The sequence below is a fragment of the Balaenoptera borealis genome (genome assembly GCF_965194805.1).
Source record: "Balaenoptera borealis genome assembly, chromosome: 5".
NCBI lineage: Eukaryota > Metazoa > Chordata > Mammalia > Artiodactyla > Balaenopteridae > Balaenoptera > Balaenoptera borealis.
Window position 1 is genome coordinate 80962196 of NC_138862.1, and position 19291 is coordinate 80981486.

The 19291-nt window shown below is 38.4% G+C and overlaps 1 protein-coding gene across 1 annotated transcript; it reads right to left on the reverse strand.

Annotated features, from left to right (window-relative positions):
- Positions 1 to 52: 52 nt before the first annotated feature.
- Positions 53 to 18797, reverse strand: FETUB (fetuin B). Its single transcript, XM_082392986.1, has 7 exons — positions 18476 to 18797; positions 18032 to 18142; positions 16620 to 16707; positions 14357 to 14526; positions 13543 to 13641; positions 1573 to 1656; positions 53 to 545 (listed from the first exon to the last, which is right to left on the reverse strand). Exons 1-7 carry the CDS (start codon positions 18701 to 18703, stop codon positions 171 to 173), a joined length of 1155 nt encoding a protein of 384 aa, XP_082249112.1. The 5' UTR covers positions 18704 to 18797; the 3' UTR covers positions 53 to 170.
- Positions 18798 to 19291: the final 494 nt, after the last annotated feature.

Consider the following 19291-nt stretch of genomic DNA (forward strand, 5'->3'; position numbering starts at 1 on the left):
AACAGTTAAATCTTATGTCCATTTCCGGGCAACATGATGAGACCAAGAGGAGTCAAAAAGACATATTTTATTAGCCTTCTCTATGTTTGAACTGTTTCTCTGTCCCCCTTTTCCCAACACCTCTTATCTCCTGCAGGGCAGTATGTCCCCCAGAATCCTCTACGTGGTTCTCAAGGTGGGAGAATAAGAGGGTTGTCCTCTTGAGCTGGTCCTGGGCACTCAGCAGAACGTTGTTCTTTTGAGGGAAAAGGCAGGACAACCAGCTTCTCCTCCATAGGCTCCAGGAAGAGGAAGGAGACATCCAGTGGTTCTCCTTGGGGATCTGTGGTTAGATCCAGCTGCACAGGGAAGGCCTCAACAGGGCCTGTTCCCTGGGAACCTTTAGGCTTGTTATCCAAGTCAGGAAGGTACTGGACAGATCCTTTGGGCACAGCTTTGGCGGATGGGTTGGTGGGAGCTGTGTTTTTCTGCTGGGGCTTTTCCACCTTGGAGAGGTTCACAGGTCTCTGGTCAACAGTAGAGTTTTCACCTCTAGGGGTGGGAGCCTGAAATAAGAATGCTTTCAAATAAGAGAATGTCCTCCAAGAAAATCCCTGCCATGCCTGGTACTAGGTTATGCTGTTCTGTGCCTTTCTGATGGAATTTTCAAAGGGAGACTAGCTATATGGGCCTCTGATTAAAGGGCTTAAGGGAAATTCCCTGGCATCTAGTAGTTAAGACTCCAGGCTTTCACTGTCATGGGCTGGGGTTCAACCCCTAGGTGGGGTCCTAAGATCCCACAAGCCGCATGACCAAAAAAAAATTTTAAATAAATAAATGGTTAAAAAGCAAAACAGATAAGGGTCAGGGGGAACCAAACCTTTAGAAGCTTGACTGTAGGCTTCACAAATTTCAGAGCTGAACAATGATCCAGAGAGGTAAGATGGCTTGTTCAAAGTCCCTAGTAAGGTGTCTCCCCACTCCTAGTAGTGGCAGCAGAAACCACCTTTATTGATTGTTTATTCTGTGCCAGGCCCAGGGCAGTGCCCTTCAACCAGATCCTCTGACCTGTTTCTCATGGGGATCTGAAGGAGGTAGGTATTGCAATCCAATTCCATAGATGAGGCAACCAAGACTCAGAGAGGTAGGAAATTGTCCATGTTCACACAACTTGTAGGTGGCAGAACAGGACTGGAACCCGGGTGGCCTGTCTCAACCACCCTCTCAACTACACCAGGCTGCCTTATGGTAAGTGCTCAATAAATACTTCTGAAAAAGGATTCAGTATTTCCATGGAAACAACTTCTACCTATGGTTCAGGGTAAGAGTCTTTGGGACACTGAATTTAATATCTCAGAGGCCTGAGCCACTCAAGCTAAAGGGGTCTTACTTATGCTATAGGGATCATGTTGTAACTAAAAGAAAGGGTGACAGGTCTTTCTTTTAGCTACCCTGTGGATGTGGCCTTAGGACACCCTGAATAAAGTGGTGATCATGGATTTTAGGAAAATAAAAGGAGAGGGTAGGGTAGGGGCAACTAAAATAATCTGCTCTTTTATTTACAGAAAGACAAACAATTAGACTAAAAAATACCTGTGATTTAAAGAAGTCACAAGTCACAGAGACTGACTTTTCTGAGTCTTGTTCACTAAGAGAACCGTGGCAAATACCAACAGGCTAAAAAAAGGAAAATACAATGTCACATGTGTATTACGATTATCAATGATCATAAATGAAAATCAACTTGTTTTCTGATTACATAGACACACAGCCAATCAACACTTTCATGCTCCTACCATGTAATAGGTAGGCTCTGAGACAATTCTTTAGCTCATCCCTACCAAATAATCACCCAAACTAGGCTAAATTACCTCCGATGAGAGAAACTCAGGATTTCTTGAGGAACAAACTCTATTAGAAAATTCTTTGTATTGAGCAGAAATCTGTGTCTATAGAACAGACACAGAAATCTGGGTCTATCTCTTGGCCACACTTCTACCCTTGGGTCAACTAGAAAACTTGTTTTCATCTCTCATATAGCAGCTCTTTATGTATGTTCCACCTGAGTTTTTGCTTCTCAGACAAGACTACTCTCATCTCCTTAAACTTTTCTTTATTTAAAAATAAAATAAGTTTGTTTTCTTATTAGAAATGTAATAAACAGTTATTTAGAATATGGATAAACAAATAGAAAATAAAACGACCTGTAACTACATGAAAGGTACCCATTTCCTGCAGTGATTTGATTTCTTTTCTTCTAACATTTCTTCCTATGCATACATAACTTTTCTTCTAGAAAAATAGAATTATACTCTTCATAATATTTTATAACTCTCTTTTGTCATTTAACAATATATAGTGAAAATCCGTCTATGACACTGAATAGTTTTCTATGATTTTCTTTATAATGGCTACCTAATATTCCTCTGTGTTATTTAACAAGTTCTCTTTTGTTAGAAGCTGGATTGAATCTAATTGTTTTATGTTTAAACATTGAAGCTATACCTTTTCATATATCCTTAGGGTAAATTCCTAGAAAAGAAATTTTAGAGTCATAGAGTATGCATTTTTTTCAAGTGTAAACAGAGGGCCAGTGTAGACCAAGAGAAAATTACAACTGTAGGTCCAGTTATGTAAAAGACTTTAAACTCTTTTCTCTAATCCTCTCTCATTCTTCTCAGAACTTGGAAGAGCCACAGTTAAATAAATGATTGCAGGAGGGGGAGAAAGAGTGAAAGGACAGAACTTGACTCCTTCCTCACAGCAAGTCCTAAGCTCTAGGTCAGGCTTGAGCTACAGGGAGGAAAAAGCTTTGAATTGGATATGAGATAGAAGTTTTGATTCAGAATTGACTAAAAGGAATTTTTAATACCTGAAAGTGAATCTTAATAATCTAAGTGAAATTGTTCTTATTACTGAATATGACCAGAAAGCTATGTGATCTGCCCAAGATGGCATTGAGAAGTGAGAAAGGGAGATTCCACAGAAGATGATGAAGACATTTTCCCAATTATTCCTTAATATTCAATTGACTGGTTATGAAAGACTTTTGAGAGACATAGTTCAGATTCAAAGACACACATGGGTTGAAAATTAAAAGATGAAAAAAAATTTACAATGCAAACAGTAACAAAAAAGAGCTGGGAAAAAAAAAAAAAGAGCTGGGAATGGCTATACAAATATCAGACAAAATTTACTTTAAGACAAAAATTGTTATTAGAGACAAGGAAAAACACTTTATAATGATAAAAAGCTCAATTTATTAGAAAGACACAACACTATAAATATAATGCTCCTAATAATAGAGCCCCAAGGTACATAAGCAAAACCTGACAGAATTCAAGGAAGACATAGATAATTCAACAATAATAGTTGGAAACCTCATTTTCAATAATGGATAAAACAAGTATGCAGAACATCAACAAAGAAACAGAAGTCTCGAACAACACTATAAACAAATTAAACCTAACAGACAATTACAGAATGCTTTACCTAACAACAGCAGAATACACATTCTTCTCAAGTGTACATGGAACTTTCTCTAGGATATACCTTATGTTAAACAAGCTTCAATACATTTAAAAGAATTGAGATCACACAGAGTACATTCCCCAACCACAATGGGATAAAATTAGACATGAATAACAGAAGGAAATTGGAATTTTCACAAATATGTGGATATTAAATAACACTATTAAATAACCAATTGGCCAAAGAAGAAATCACAAGGAAAATTAGAAAATATTTGGAGATGAATGGAAACAAAAACAACATGTATAACTTGTGAGATGCAGCTCAATCGTTGCTTAGAAGGAAATCTGTAGATGTAAATGCTTATGTTAAAAGAGAATAAAGATTGTAAATCAGTAACCTAAACTTCTACCTTAAAAAGCTAGAAAAAGAAAAGTAAACTAAGCCGAAAGCAAGCAAAAAGAAGGTTACAATAAAGAGTAGATAGGAAATAAATGAACTAGATAATAAAAAAAGAACAAAGAAAATAAATGAAACTGAAAGTTGATTCTTTTTGAAAAACTTAATAAAATTGGCAAAGCTTTAGATAGACAAAGAAAAAAAATCACTCAAGCTACTAAAATTGGAATTAAATAGGGTACATCACTTCTAATCTTTCAGAAATAAAAATGGAATACTATGAACAATTGTACACTGGAAAACTGGATAACTTAGATGAAATGGACAAATTCCTAGGAAGATATGAACTACCAAACCTTACTCAATAAGAAATATAAAACCTGAATAGACTTACAACAAGTAAAGAGATTGAATTATTAATCAAATACTCTTCCCACAAAGAAAAGCTCAGGCCCAGATGGCTTCACTGGGGAATTCTACCAAATATTTAAAGAAGAATGAACATGAATCTTTCACAGATTCTTCCAAAATAAAATAGAAGAGGAGGGAAAATTTCCCAATTAATTCTATGAAGCCAATATTAAACTCATATGAAAATCAGGCAGATACGACACAGAAAAACCACAGACCAATGTCTCTTATAAATAAGAGATTAAAAATCTTTAAAAGAAAAAAACAACCACTGGTGAACTGAATTCAGGAATTCCCTGGTGGCAGAGTGGTTAAGAATCCACCTGCCAATGCAGGGGACATGGGTTCAAGCCCTGGTCTGGGAAGATCCCACATGCTGCGAAGCAACTAAGCCCGTGCACCACAACTACTGAGCCTGCTCTCTAGAGCCCACAAGCCACAACTACTGAAGCCCACGTGCCTAGAGCCCATGCTTCACAAGAAGAGAAGCCACCGCAATGAGAAGCCCGTGCAACGCAACGAAGAGTATCCCCCGCTCACTGCAGCTAGAGAAAGCCCGCACGCAGCAACAAAGACCCAACACAGCCAAAAATAAATAAATAAAATTTTTAAAAACCCTGAATTCAGAAACATATAAAAGGGTTTATACACCATGATCAACTGTGATTCATCCCCAAAGCACAAGTCTGTTTTAATATACAAAAATCATTGTTATGTACAATACTAATAGATTAAAGGAGAAAAGGAAAACCAAACGATTATCTCATTAACACAGAAAAGGCATGAGACAAACTCGAACACTGTTTTTTGACAAAAGCGTTCAACAAACTAGTAGGACTAGACGGGAACTTTCTCAACTTGATAAAAAAAGCAGCTATAAAAAGCCTACAGTTACCATGATATTAAATGATGAAATACTGAATGATTTCCTCCTAAAATCAGGAATAAGATAAGGATGTCTGCTCTCCCCATCACTATTCAGCATTGTACTGGAAGTTCTAGTCAAGAAAATTAGGTAAGAATTAAAAGTCATTTAGATTGGAAAGGAAGAAGTAAAATTATTTGTAGAAGACATGATCTTGTATACAAAAAATCCTAAGGACTCTACCAGAAAATGATTAGAACTATAAAAACGAGTTCAGCAAGGTTACAGGATACAAGATCAAAATAAGAAAATCAATTATACTTCTATATATTTGCAATGAACAATCCAAAAATAAGATTGATAAGACAAATACATTATATCAGCATCAAAGAGAATAAAATACTTAGCTATACAAAAAAGTGAAAGTTTTGGACACTGAAGACTACAAAACATTGTTGAAAAAAATTAAATGAGTCCTAAACAAATGGAAAGAGATCCCATATCCATAGGCTGGAAGAATTACTATTTTTAAGATGACAGTACTTACTATATATATTGGTCTACAGATTCAATGAAATCCCTATCAGATTTCCTGCTTTTTTTTTCTTTTTTTTTTTATTATTGTTTCTTTCTTGTTCTCTTTTTTTTTATTTTTTCTTTTCTTTTCTTTTCTTTTTTTTTATTATACAAACCCTTGTGTCGAGGGCTGACTTTCAATAGATCGCAGCGAGGCAGCTGCTCTGCTATGTACGAAACCCCGACCCAGAAGCAGGTCGTCTACGAATGGTTTAGCACCAGGTTCCCCATGAACGTGCGGTGCGTGACAGGCGAGGGGGCGGCCGCCTTCCTGGCCGCACCCCGTGTCCCAGGACAAAGGGCTCTCCACACCGGACCCCGGTCCCGACGCACAGCGGGGCGTGCCACGCCACGCCCCGGGGGACGCAGGTGGCGGCCCGCCAGCAGGGACGAGATTTCCTGCTTTTTAAAGATAGAAACTGACAGGCTGATTCTAAAGTTGATTTATTATGAAAATGCAAAGAATCCAAGATACCCAAAACAATCTTAAATAGGAAAAACAAAATAGGAGAGCTCAGACTTCTCAACTCAAAATTTACTACAAAACTATAATATTGGAGATAGTGTGGTACTGGTATAAGAATAGATATGCAGATCAATGGAATAAAATTGAAGGTACAAAAATAAACCCTCACAGACAGAGCAGACAGCAGAAGGAAGAAGAACTACAATCCTGCAGCCTGTGGAACAAAAACCACATTCACAGAAAGATAGACAAGATGAAAAGGCAGAGGACTATGTAACAGATAAGGAACAAGATAAAACCCCAGAAAAGCAACTAAATGAAGTGGAGATAGGCAACCTTCCAGAAAAAGAATTCAGAATAATGATAGTGAAGATGACCCAGGACCTCGGAAGAAGAATGGAGGCAAAGATGGAGAAGATGCAAGAAGTGTTTAACAAAGACCTAGAAGAATTAAAGAACAAACAAACAGACATGAAAAATACAATAACTGAAATGAAAACTACACTAGAAGGAATCAATAGCAGAATAACTGAGGCAGAAGAACAGATAAGTGACCTGGAAGACACAATGGTGGAATTCACTGCCATGGAACAGAATAAAGAAAAAAGAATGAAAAGAAATGAAAACAGACTAAGAGACCTTTGGGACAACATTAAACGTAACAACATTCACATTATAGGGGTCCCAGAAGGAGAAGAGAGAGAGAAAGGACCTGAGAAAATATTTGAAGACATTATAGTCAAAAATTTCCCTAATATGGGAAAGGAAAGAGCCACCCAAGTCCAGGAAGCGCAGAGAGTCCCATACAGGATAAACCCAAAACACACCGAGACACATAATAATCAAATTGGCAAAAAATAAAGACAAGGAAAAATTATTGAAAGCAGCAAGGGAAAAACGACAAATAACATACAAGGGAACTCCCATAAGGTTAAGAGCTGATTTCTCAGCAGAAACTCTACAAGCCAGAAGGGAGTGGCATGATATACTTAAAGTGATGAAAGGGAAGAACCTATAACCAAGATTACTCTACTCAGCAAGGATCTCATTCATATTCGATGGAGAAATCAAAAGCTTTACAGACAAGCAAAAGCTAAGAGAATTCAGCACCACCAAACCAGCTCTACAACAAATGCTAAAGGAACTTCTCTAAGTGGGAAACACAAGAGAAGAAAAGGACCTACAAAAACAAACCCAAAACAATTAAGAAAATGGTCATAGGAACATACATATCGATAATTACCTTAAACGTGAATGGATTGAATGCTCCAACCAAAAGACACAAGCTTGCTGAATGGATACAAAAATAAGACCCATATATATGCTGTCTACAAGAGACCCACTTCAGACCTAGGGACACATACAGACTGAGAGTGAGGGGATGGAAAAAGATATTCCATGCAAATGGAAATCAAAAGAAAGCTGGAGTAGCAATACTCATATCAGATAAAATAGACCTTAAAATAAAGAATGTTACAAGAGACAAGGAAGGACACTACATAATGACCAAGGGATCAATCCAAGAAGATGATATAACAATTATAAACATATATGCACCCAACACAGGAGCACCTCAATACATAAGGCAACTGCTAACAGCTATAAAAGAGGAAATCGACAGTAACACAATAATAGTGGGGGACTTTAACACCTCACTTACACCAATGGACAGATCATCCAAAATGAAAATAAATAAGGGATCAGAAGCTTTAAATGACACAATAGATGAGATAGATTTAATTGATATTTATAGGACATTCCATCCAAAAACAGCAGATTACACTTTCTTCTCAATTGCGCATGGAACATTCTCCAGGATAGATCACATCGTGGGTCACAAATCAAGCCTCAGTAAATTTAAGAAAATTGAAATCATATCAAGCATCTCTTCTGACCTCAACACTATGAGATTAGAAATGAATTACAGGGGAAAAAACGTAAAAAACACAAACACATGGAGGATAAACAATACATTACTAAATAACTAAGAGATCACTGAAGAAATCAAAGAGGAAATCAAAAAATACCTAGAGACAAATGACAATGAAAACACGAGGATCCAAAACCTATGGGATGCAGCAAAAGCAGTTCTAAGAGGGAGGTTTATAGCTCTACAAGCCTACCTCAAGAAACAAGAGAAATCTCAAGTAAACAATCTAACCTTACACCTAAAGGAACTAGAGAAAGAAGAACAAACAAATCCCAAAGTTAGCAGAAGGAAAGAAATCATAAAGATCAGAGCGGAAATAAATGAAATAGAAACAAAGAAAACAATTGCAAAGATCAATAACACTAAAAGCTGGTTCTTTGAGAAGATAAACAAAATTGATAAGCCATTAGCCAGACTCATCAAGAAAAAGAGGGAGAGGACTCAAATCAATAAAATCAGAAATGAAAAAAGAGAAGTTACAACAGACACCACAGAAATACAAAGCATCCTAAGAGACTACTACAAGCAACTCTATGCCAATAAAATGGACAACCTGGAAGAAATAGACACATTCTTAGAAAGGTATAACCTACCAAGACTGAACCAGGAAGAAATAGAAAATATGAACAGACCAATCACAAGTAATGAAATTGAAACTGTGATTAAAAATCTTCCAACAAACAAAAGTCCAGGACCAGATGGCCTCACAGGTGAATTCTATCAAACATTTAGAGAAGAGCTAACACCCATCCTTCTCAAACTCTTCCAAAGAATCTCAGAGGAAGGAACACTCCCAAACTCATTCTATGAGGCCACCATCACCCTGATACCAAAACCAGACAAAGATAATACAAAAAAAGAAAATTACAGACCAATATCACTGATAAATATAGATGCAAAAATCTTCAACAAAATACTAGCAAACAGAATCCAACAACACAGTAAAAGGATCATACACCATGATCAAGTGGGATTTATCCCAGGGATGCAAGAACCCTTCAATATACGCAAATCAATCAATGTGATACACCATATTAACAAATTGATGAATAAAAACCATATGATCATCTCAATAGATGCAGGAAAAGCTTTTGACAAAATTCAACACCCATTTATGATAAAAACTCTCCAGAAAGTGGGCATAGAGGGAACCTACCTCAACATAATAAAGGCCATATACGACAAACCCACAGCAAACATCATTCTCAATGGTGAAAAACTGAAAGCATTTCCTCTAAAATCAGGAACAAGACAAGGATGTCTACTCTCACCACTATTATTCAACATAGTTTTGGAAGTCCTAGCCATGGCAATAAGAGAATAAAGCGAAATAAAAGGAATACAAATTAAAAAGAAGAAGTAAAACTGTCACTGTTTGCAGATGACATGATACTATACATAGAGAAGCCTAAGGATGCCACCAGAAAACTACTAGAGCTAATCAATGAATTTGGTAAAGTTGCAGGATACAAAACTAATGCACAGAAATCTCTTGCATTCCTATATATTAATGACGAAAAATCTGAAAGAGAAATTAAGGAAACACTCCCATTTACCATTGCAACAAAAAGAATAAAATACCTCGGGATAAACCTACCTAGGGAGACAAAAGACAAAAGTTTCCTACCTAGGCAGAAAACTATAAGACACTGATGAAAGAAATTAAAGATGATACAAACAGATGGAGAGATATACCATGTTCTTGGATTGGAAGAATCAATATTGTGAAAATGACTATACTACCCAAAGCAATCTACAGATTCAATGCAATCCCTATCAAATTACCAATGACATTTTTTACAGAACTAGAACAAAAAATCTTAGAATTTGTATGGAGACACAAAAGACCCCGAATAGCCAAAGCAGTCTTGAGAGAAAAAAACGGAACTGGAGGAATCAGACTCCCTGACTTCAGACTCTACTACAAAGCTACAGTAATCAAGACAATATGGTACTGGCACAAAAACAGAAATATAGATCAATGGAACAAGATAGAAAGCCCAGAGATAAACCCATGCACCTATGGTCAGCTAATCTATGACAAAGGAGGCAAGGATATACAATGGAGAAAAGACAGTCTCTTCAATAAGTGGTGCTGGGAAAATTGGACAGCTACATGTAAAAGAATGAAATTAGAACACTCCCTAACACCATACACAAAAATAAACTCAAAATGGTTTAGAGACCTAAATGTAAGACCAGACACTATAAAACTCTTAGAGGAAAACATAGGAAGAACACTCTTTGACATAAATCACAGCAAGATCTTTTTTGATCCACCTCCTAGAGTAATGGAAATAAATAAATAAATAAATAAATGGGACCTAATGAAACTTAAAAGCTTTTGCACAGCAAAGGAAACCGTAAACAAGATGAAAAGACAGCCCTCAGAATGGGAGAAAATATTTGCAAACGAATCAAGGGACAAAGGATTAATCTCCAAAATATATAAACAGCTCATGCAGCTCAATATTAAAAAAAAACAAACAACCCAATCCAAAAATGGGCAGAAGACCTAAAAAGACATGTCTCCAAAGAAGACATACAGATGGCCAAGAAGCATGTGAAAAGCTGCTCAACATCACTAATTATTAGAGAAATGCAAATCAAAACTACAATGCGGTATCACCTCACATGGGTCAGAATGGCCATCATCAAAAAATCTACAAACAACAAATGCTGGAGAGGGTGTGGAGAAAAGGGAACCCTCTTGCACTGTTGGTGGGAATGTAAATTGATACAGCCACTATGGAGAACAGTATGGAGGTTCCGTAAAAAACTAAAAATAGAATTACCATATGATCCATCAATCCCACTACTGGGCATATACCCAGAGAAAACCATAATTCAAAAAGACACATGCACCCCAATGTTCATTTCAGCACCATTTACAATAGCCAGGTCATGGAAGCAACCTAAATGCCCATCAACAGAGGAATGGATAAAGAAGGTGTGGTACATATATACAATGGAATATTACTCAGCCATAAAAAGGAACGAAATTGGGTCATTTGTTGAGACGTGGATGGATCTAGAGATTGTCATACAGAATGAAGTAAGTCAGAAAGAGAAAAACAAATATCGTATATTAACGCATATATGTGGAACCTAGAAAAATGGTACAGATGAACTGGTTTGCAGGGCAGAAATTGAGACACAGATGTAGAGAACAAACATATGGACACCAAGGGGGGAAAGCCGTGGGGGGTGGGGTTGGGGGTGTGATGAATTGGGCGATTGGGATTGACATGTATACACTGATATGTATAAAACTGATGAATAATAAGAACCTGCTGTATAAAAAAATAAAATGAAATAAAATTCAAAAATTAAAAAAAAACCCTTACATTTATAGTCAGTTGATCTTCAAAAAGTATGTCAATACAATTAAATGGGGAAAATAATAGTTTTTTCAACAAATGGTGCTGGGACAACTGGAGATCCACAAGCAGAAGAATGAAGTTGAACCTCCTACCTCATATCATATACAAAAATTAACTCAAAAATGGGTCAGAGGGGACTTCTCTGGCTGTCCAGTGGATAAGACTCTGTGCTTCCAATGCAGGAACACGGATTCAATCCCTGTTCGGGGAACTAAGATCCCATATGCAACTAAGATCCCACGTGCCATGCAGCATGGCCAAAAAAAAAAAGGGTCAGAGACCTAAAGCTAAAACTATAAAACTCTTAGAGGAATACAGCGGAGTAAATCTTAGTGATCTTGGATTAGGCAATGGATTCTTAGATATGACACAAAAAGCACATTCAACAAAAGAAAAAATATAAAGAAGATTTCATTAAAATTAAAAACTTTTGTACTTCAAAGAACATCATCAAGAAAATGAATAGACAAAACAGAGAAGGGAGAAAATATTTGAAAATCATATATCTGATAAGGGGATTATGTCCAGAATACGTAAAGAATTCTTACAATTCAACAATAAAAAGATAAATAATCTAAGTTTTAAATGACAAAGGATTTGAATAGACATTCCTCCAAAAAATACATACAAATGGCCAAAAGCACATTAAAAGATACTCAATCATTAACCATTAGGAAAATTCAAATATAACCAGAATGAGAGACTACTTCATACTCAGTAAGATAGCTATAATAAAAAAGACAGACAATAATAATAAGCATTGGCAAAAACATGAAGAAATTGAAACCCTCACATGTTGCTGATGGGATTATGAAACTGGTGCCATCACTTTGGAAAACAGTTTGCAGTTAGTTAAAAGGTTAAACATAGAATTCTCTTATGACCCAGCAGTCCCACTCCAAGGTATATACTCAAAAGAAATGAAAACATATGTATACATAAAAACTTATACACAGGGAATTCTTTGGCTGTCCAGTGGTTAGGACTCGGCGCTTTCACTGCCATGGGCCTAGGTTCAACCCTTGGTTGGGGAACTAAGATCCCGCAAGCCAAAAGAAAAAAACTTATACACAGATGTTCATAGTAGTACTATTCATAACATCTCAAATGAGGAAACAACTCAAATATCAATCAACTGTTGAATGGATAAACAATACATGGTATATCCATGCAATGAAATATTACTTGGCCATTAAAAGGAATGAAGCACTGATACATCAATGCTGAACAAGGATAACCCTTGAAAACATTTTGCTAAGTGAAAGAAGCCAGACACAAAAGGCCACATACAGTGTGATTCCATTATATAAAATGTTCAAAAAATGTAGTCATAGAGTCAGTAAGTAGATTAGTGGCTTCCGGGGGTGTGGGTGAGAGGGCAAGGGGAATGACTGCTAATGGATGTGGAGTTTCTTTTTGGACTGATGAAAATATTCTAAAATTAGATAGTGGTGATGACAGCACAACTCTATGAATAGACTAAAAAACACTGACTTGTACACCTTAAAAGGGTGAATTTTATGGTGTGTGAATTATATCTTAATAAAGTTTTATTATAACTAAGTGAATGGGGGTAAAAAAAAGCTTGCATTTTGCCTAATTGTGCTACAATACATTTTGCCAATTGACATTCCTACTAGGTGTGCTTCAGATGGTTTCAGGGCACCCTCCCCATCTTGGCTGCATTCTTTGAAAGAAGCCTTGTTTCACTTTATCCTTCTTAAAGAGTGGTCCAAGGAATGGAACACCATGCTGTATTCCAAATGTAACTGGGTCTGTTTGAATAAAAGCAGGACTACCACCAGCCACTGAGGAGATTTGTCTATATTTTTATAGCCTCCTATGATCATTTTTTGCAAAGGCATCACATTGCTGATGAAAACTGCATTTACAATTAAATATTATTGCATCTGGGCCATCTCTAACTAGTCAGTTGCTCCTTAAGGGGAAGAAAAATGTCTCATGCATTACAACACTTCATGTATAATTTATGCTCAATAAATATATATAGATGATCTGTGAGCACAAAGCTTAAATTATGAAGACATTCAACAATACTCACCACAGAGCTAGGGGGCTGAAGTGCACAGCTGCTAGCCTGGGACTTGGTACATGACTCTTTGATTAAATATTCCACAAAGTAGGCAGGGCCAAACACCCACTGGTAGGAGACAAGAGGTGAGAAATAAAAATCAAACCTTCTCAATTGGAGAAATGACTCAGGTTTAGCAACATTATATTTACAGAGACCATACATTCCCAGAGTCGTTGTCAACACAGGTCTCTTTTTTGTCTCTGTAATCCCCACCATGATCAAACCATGTATTATGATTTTGTTATTTAGAAAACATAATCACCATACCTTTCTTCCTTTCTTAAGGATTTAAATGGGCTCTAAAAACCTTCCCCTGGGTGAGCTTATTTTTCCTCATGTAAATTTGTTTTTAAATTAGCTTTTCTCCATATGATAGATATCAACATAATTCAGGTACAAATGAACATTTCCCCTAACCCATAAAACTCCACATCCACCCCTGTACTTAAAACACAGAATAGAAGTTGACTTGCTAAGTGGTCCAAGGTCAACCAGATACGGGAATGTGGTAGTAAATAGTGAACCTAAGTAGAATAACCCACGGAGACTATGAGACCATTTCCCTTCTTGCCTTCAGGGCAATGAAGTAAAATCATATCACACAACTCTATCGGAAATCCCATGGAATGACTCAGAAACTAAAACATGATTGAATGTGCATCAGGGTTACCAAAGGTAGGGAATGAAGAAAAGGCTCTTGGGGTTCTAATCAAAAAGAGTGCCTCGATAGCGATAGCAACAGTTATGACACATATTGTTGTCACTGGCCTTTCAGCCTCACCTGACTAGAAGTCTTGGTGATTTTGACGAGAGAATACTGCTTCGAGGGGCTCTTACTGTTGTATTTTGCAAGAGACTCAGTAGCAGTTTCCAGGAATCTGGGGTCTGACAAATCATAGAGGCTGGAGCTGGGGCAGTCAGGGCACATCATGGTAATCTCGCTTCGAGAAACTGTTGATGCCAAAGGGAGCAAGTTTAAAAATAAAACTCCTTAATGATACATAATCCTATAAATCATATGATCACAACAGAAGCAGAGATTGAAAGAAAAAAAGATAATGCTCAGCTTTGTCAAGGATGGAGTGGCAAAGCATTATTTAGAAAGTTAGCTTTCTGCAGAGTTTTCTACAATAAGCGTGTATTACTTTCATAATTTAAAAAGAAACAAAGCAATACTTTTTCACCTTACACAAATTTTTTTACCCTAGGGATTTAGTTAAAAAACACATAATATAGTACAGTTGACCCTTGAACAACATGGCGGTTAGGGGTGCTGACCCTCCACACAGCCAAAAATTCCAGTTTAACTTTACATTCAGCCCTCCGTATCCACAGTTCTGCATCCACGGATTCAACCAACTGCATATAGTGCAATATTACAGTATGCATTTAGTCAAAAAAAAAATCCATGTATGAGTGGACCATGATAGTTAGTTCAAACCCATGTTGTTCAAGGGTCAACTGTATATTGGTATAAAAACATTTTCCTAATTAGCTCAGTATCTTCCACCATTATTGCCTCTGTAAAGCAGACTGAGTTGGGATTTCATCACTGTCATGTTTTATTTACCTTTTGGTCGCCAACACCTAACATAAGGTCTAATGCATGGTCGGTGCTTAGTAAATACCTGCTGAATGAATGAGTGAGTGAATGACATATGGAAGGTGGAAGCACACCCTCTTTGGTTAGAAAATGCAAGTGAGCTGGAAAATAAAAGTTGATCAAATCACTGTATGACTGGATAGGATAATCACACTAATGGTACAGCTAGAATGTCTGACTGGGAGGAGCTGGGGGTGGCAAAACCTGTATAAAAGTCAGGCTAGGAAACTTGTCTAGAAGTTGTTTTGACAAAGCAAACACATTGCTTTGATCAACTGTGTGTTTGTTTGGATGTATTCGGGCATTTTGTGGGGATGTTACACCCACAGCTGTCACTCCCGGCACCATCCCCACATGTCATTTCCTGACCTCCCATACCTCAGGTACCTAGGACTTCCATTTAAGACCTGATCCGTTTTATTGATTGTTGTCCTCTAATTTAGGCGAGTCTCATCTTCACAACCAGGAAGGTTTAGATCTGTTGCCTTGTCTCTCAAAGGAACCAACAGCATTATTATCACCTAGAGCTTGTTAGAAATGCAGAACCTCAGGCCCTGCCCCAGACCTATGGAATCAGAATCTGCACTTGAACAAGATCTCCCAGGGGAGTCAAATGTGCATAATAGTTTGATGAGTAGCCATATCCTATTTTCCCATGCCATGGATGCTTGCTTTTCAAAGAGAGACCCAGAATGAATGTATGTATTTATTAATTTATTCAATGATATTGTAGACTCCTTACACTTGACAGGAACTGGGGGAGAGTTGTAGCAGAGGGGAAGAAGGGATAAAACGTTCTACACAATATAAGATAGACGACCCCAAATCAAGGCAGTGCATGGTCTGTACTCCATGAATGGTTAGGTTAAAGTTGTATAGGGATGTAGAATAGGAAAGCATCATTTTTTGTTTGTTTTTTGAGGGGAGGGGGAGTTTCTTGAATAGAGAACGCGGTGGAGGAAGCAGCATTGACAATGATCTTTAAAGAATGCTTATGAGTTCCAAGGGCAGAGGTTATCAGTGGAGGGCATTCTCAGCAGAGGGAGAAGAACAAACAAGATGCAGAGATTGGAAAGTGTGATGTGTGTTCAGAAAATAGTGAGCGATCCAGTTGAATGGAGGGCAGAGTTGGTATAGTCAAGGAAATAAGGCAGAAATAGCTAGAAAGGAAGCCTGGGGACCAGTCAAAGAGATTATGCCATTTATGTCAGACTGAAAATTTAGGATTTGATGTAGGACACAATGTAGAGCTATTGCAAGTTATTTAGGAGGATTAATTGTGGGAAGAAGAGTGGTGCAAGTGTTGGATATATGAAGAACTTGGCTTTGGAATGAATAGGAAGTAAGGATGGGAGAAACCCTATACACTATAGCCATAGTATAGTTAAATGCTCTTTTTCCATCTATTATTAAAATGAACAAAATCAAAGTGACCTCTTACCTGGGCGAAGAGTACAATTATAAGCAGGTAAATACAAAATTCTTCTTGCCTTATTAATGTAAAATATTGCTTTGCATTGACCATAAACCTGGAACCAACAAATACATTTTATGACACAGTGGAATGAACTAAGACTTTTAAATACCCCCAGAATGAAACTGGACATTTCATTTTTAAAGAACAAGAAACTCAAGGTCAACTTTAGTAGTTTTGGGTGGGGAAACTGCCAGCTGATCATTAAACAGTTTAACCTTCTCCTGAGACACAGCTTGACTTCTTCCCAGCCTCCTTCCTGCTTAGGTGAGACTGTGTGTAACTGAGTTCTAACCACAGCGAGGTGAGCAGAAGTGATGTGTAACCACTTCCAGGTCTAGCCCATAAAGCTCTCCCATGTGCTATCTGTCCTCCGTGCTCTTTCCCTTTCCATAGCTTGATGCAGATGAGCATGGTGACCACAGAAGCCATGAGCTGAAGGCAGCAGAGTCTAGGGCCACAACATGGAAGGTACCTGGGTCTCCAAATCACTCCTGGAGGAAAGCCCCTTCCTGATCAAGAATTTCTATTTTGAACTTTATGTGAATGGGAATCAACTTCTATCATTTTGCAATCAGTATACACTTTTTAGTGTATGTGTTAGAGCAGCTAGTGTCACCTTAACAAATGTAATTCACAGTATGGTAAATAGACTATTTGCTTTTCAAAACCAGGTAGGTGCAGTTTGACGAATTTGGTTAAATGATTAGAAAAAGATATCTTGGTCAAATAGTTCACTTCTAAACACTTATATCACACTCCTGTACTCATAAAATTTCATATAAATTAATGAAAATAATCTCAGGATAATTGAGAATCAAATGAAAACTGACTATGTTATTTTCAAGCCTCTTCTATGGTCATCTTTAATAGGATCAATTCTGACTCCCTAAAGGTTCTATGATTCCAGGAAATCCTTCCATGGCACCTCTGAGAGCTCCCATACCATAGCCCTCCTTGTCCCCAGACTCAAATCTCATATCAGTGTTCAGTGAAACAAACTAAAGCAAAATAAAACAAATTAAAAAGTTCCCCCTCCATTACCTCTACAGTTTTCCTTAGACACACTTCCAGAGCACTACACCTCAGATCTTTTTTTCTCAATTTAAACACTAGCTCAGAGCCTACAGAAAGGTCTTGGAGGTAGGAAATAATTTGGGGGCAACTTTTCAATTCTGGTGTCATGACCCCAGTGGGAGCCTCAGACACCCCTCTGATTAAACTCTATTTTGTCTGTAGAACTGGAATAACCACATAGGCACCCCGCCAAAGAGATTTTAAAGAGGGACATTTAAAGATGGCACACATTGAACAATCTTCATCCTGTAGACAGAGGACGCCTAGTTTTCCCCCTCGAGCTCCTGGACACAAGTACTTACCGATTTATGCAAGGGCCTCACCCCACAATTCTTCCACGACCTCCTGCTGAGCACATGGCAGCCAGTCTCTAACACATCCAGCGTGAAATAGAATAGAGACCCCAGACCAGCCTGTGGGAAGGGGAGGAGAAATGCACAACCCACATGAAGCAGAAACTCCTGAAGACCAGCAAAAAAGGTCCCTGTTTTATGGCAAAGCCAAAGGCTATGACGTTTGTGAAGATTTCTTATAAACGGCGGGACACACGTTTCTAAGCAGATACCGTTAGCACTTGCTTCTAATAACAACAAGAGCCTGTAGCACCCTGGCAGAGGGGAGCAACGTGTACTCAGCAGGGTTTCTGATTTGGAAAGCACCTGCCAACAGGTGTCTCTGGGTTCCCGTCCCCTGGCCAGCCTCCCCAGATTGTGCAAACACCTGCCGCAGAGGGGACTGCCACTTACCTCTTGTTCGTGTTCACGGGCATCGCTCACTCGGTTGAGGCTCAGCACGTAGCCGTCCTCTCGGTCCCCGTTGATGTCCTGCAGGATGAAGTTCGCGATATCCAGCACATATGAGCTGTTGCAGGCAAGGGAGAGGAGAGGCGAGGGGCTGGGGGCTGGCTGGGGTGGAGGTGCAGCCCCGCAGCACGCGGCCAGGGTGCAGAGTGCCAGGGGTAGGAGCAAACTCATCCTGTGGGGAGCAAGGCCCAGGAGGGGTCAGTACGCGCGGAGCTGCAGGGACCGGGCTGTTTATAGGGCTCTGAGGCCAACTTGATCAGCTTTGTGATTGCAATCTAAACCAGTGATCAGGGTTTGAAACACAATGTCCTATTTTATCTCCTTGAATTCTAAATGTGGATTTCCCTGAGTCAGTACTTTGGATGGGATTTGCCACTATCTGTAACCTTAGATCCCTGAGTAATCTCACATTCATGTGTACATGTAAACAGATTTAAGTTTCCTAACCTTTTCCCATGAAATCAAAATAAACCCTTGGGTCAAGGCTCCCCGGAGGTTATGACTGAGTTCTGGTTTGTGTCCAGGGCTCCAGCTGAGTCAGAATATGCAGACTATCACGTTCTCTCATCGCCCCTAGCACCTTGCCTCTAGCTGATGTCCTGGCCACACTTACTCCATCTCCAGCTTGGAGCCCAGAATCACGGTGCTAATGGTGCTCGGTGACTTCATGCTCCACCTCCCAGGATCACCATTCTTGTTATATCTGAAAAAGGGCTTTAACCCCCTATCATCTACATAAAGGCCGGGTGAGATTCCTAA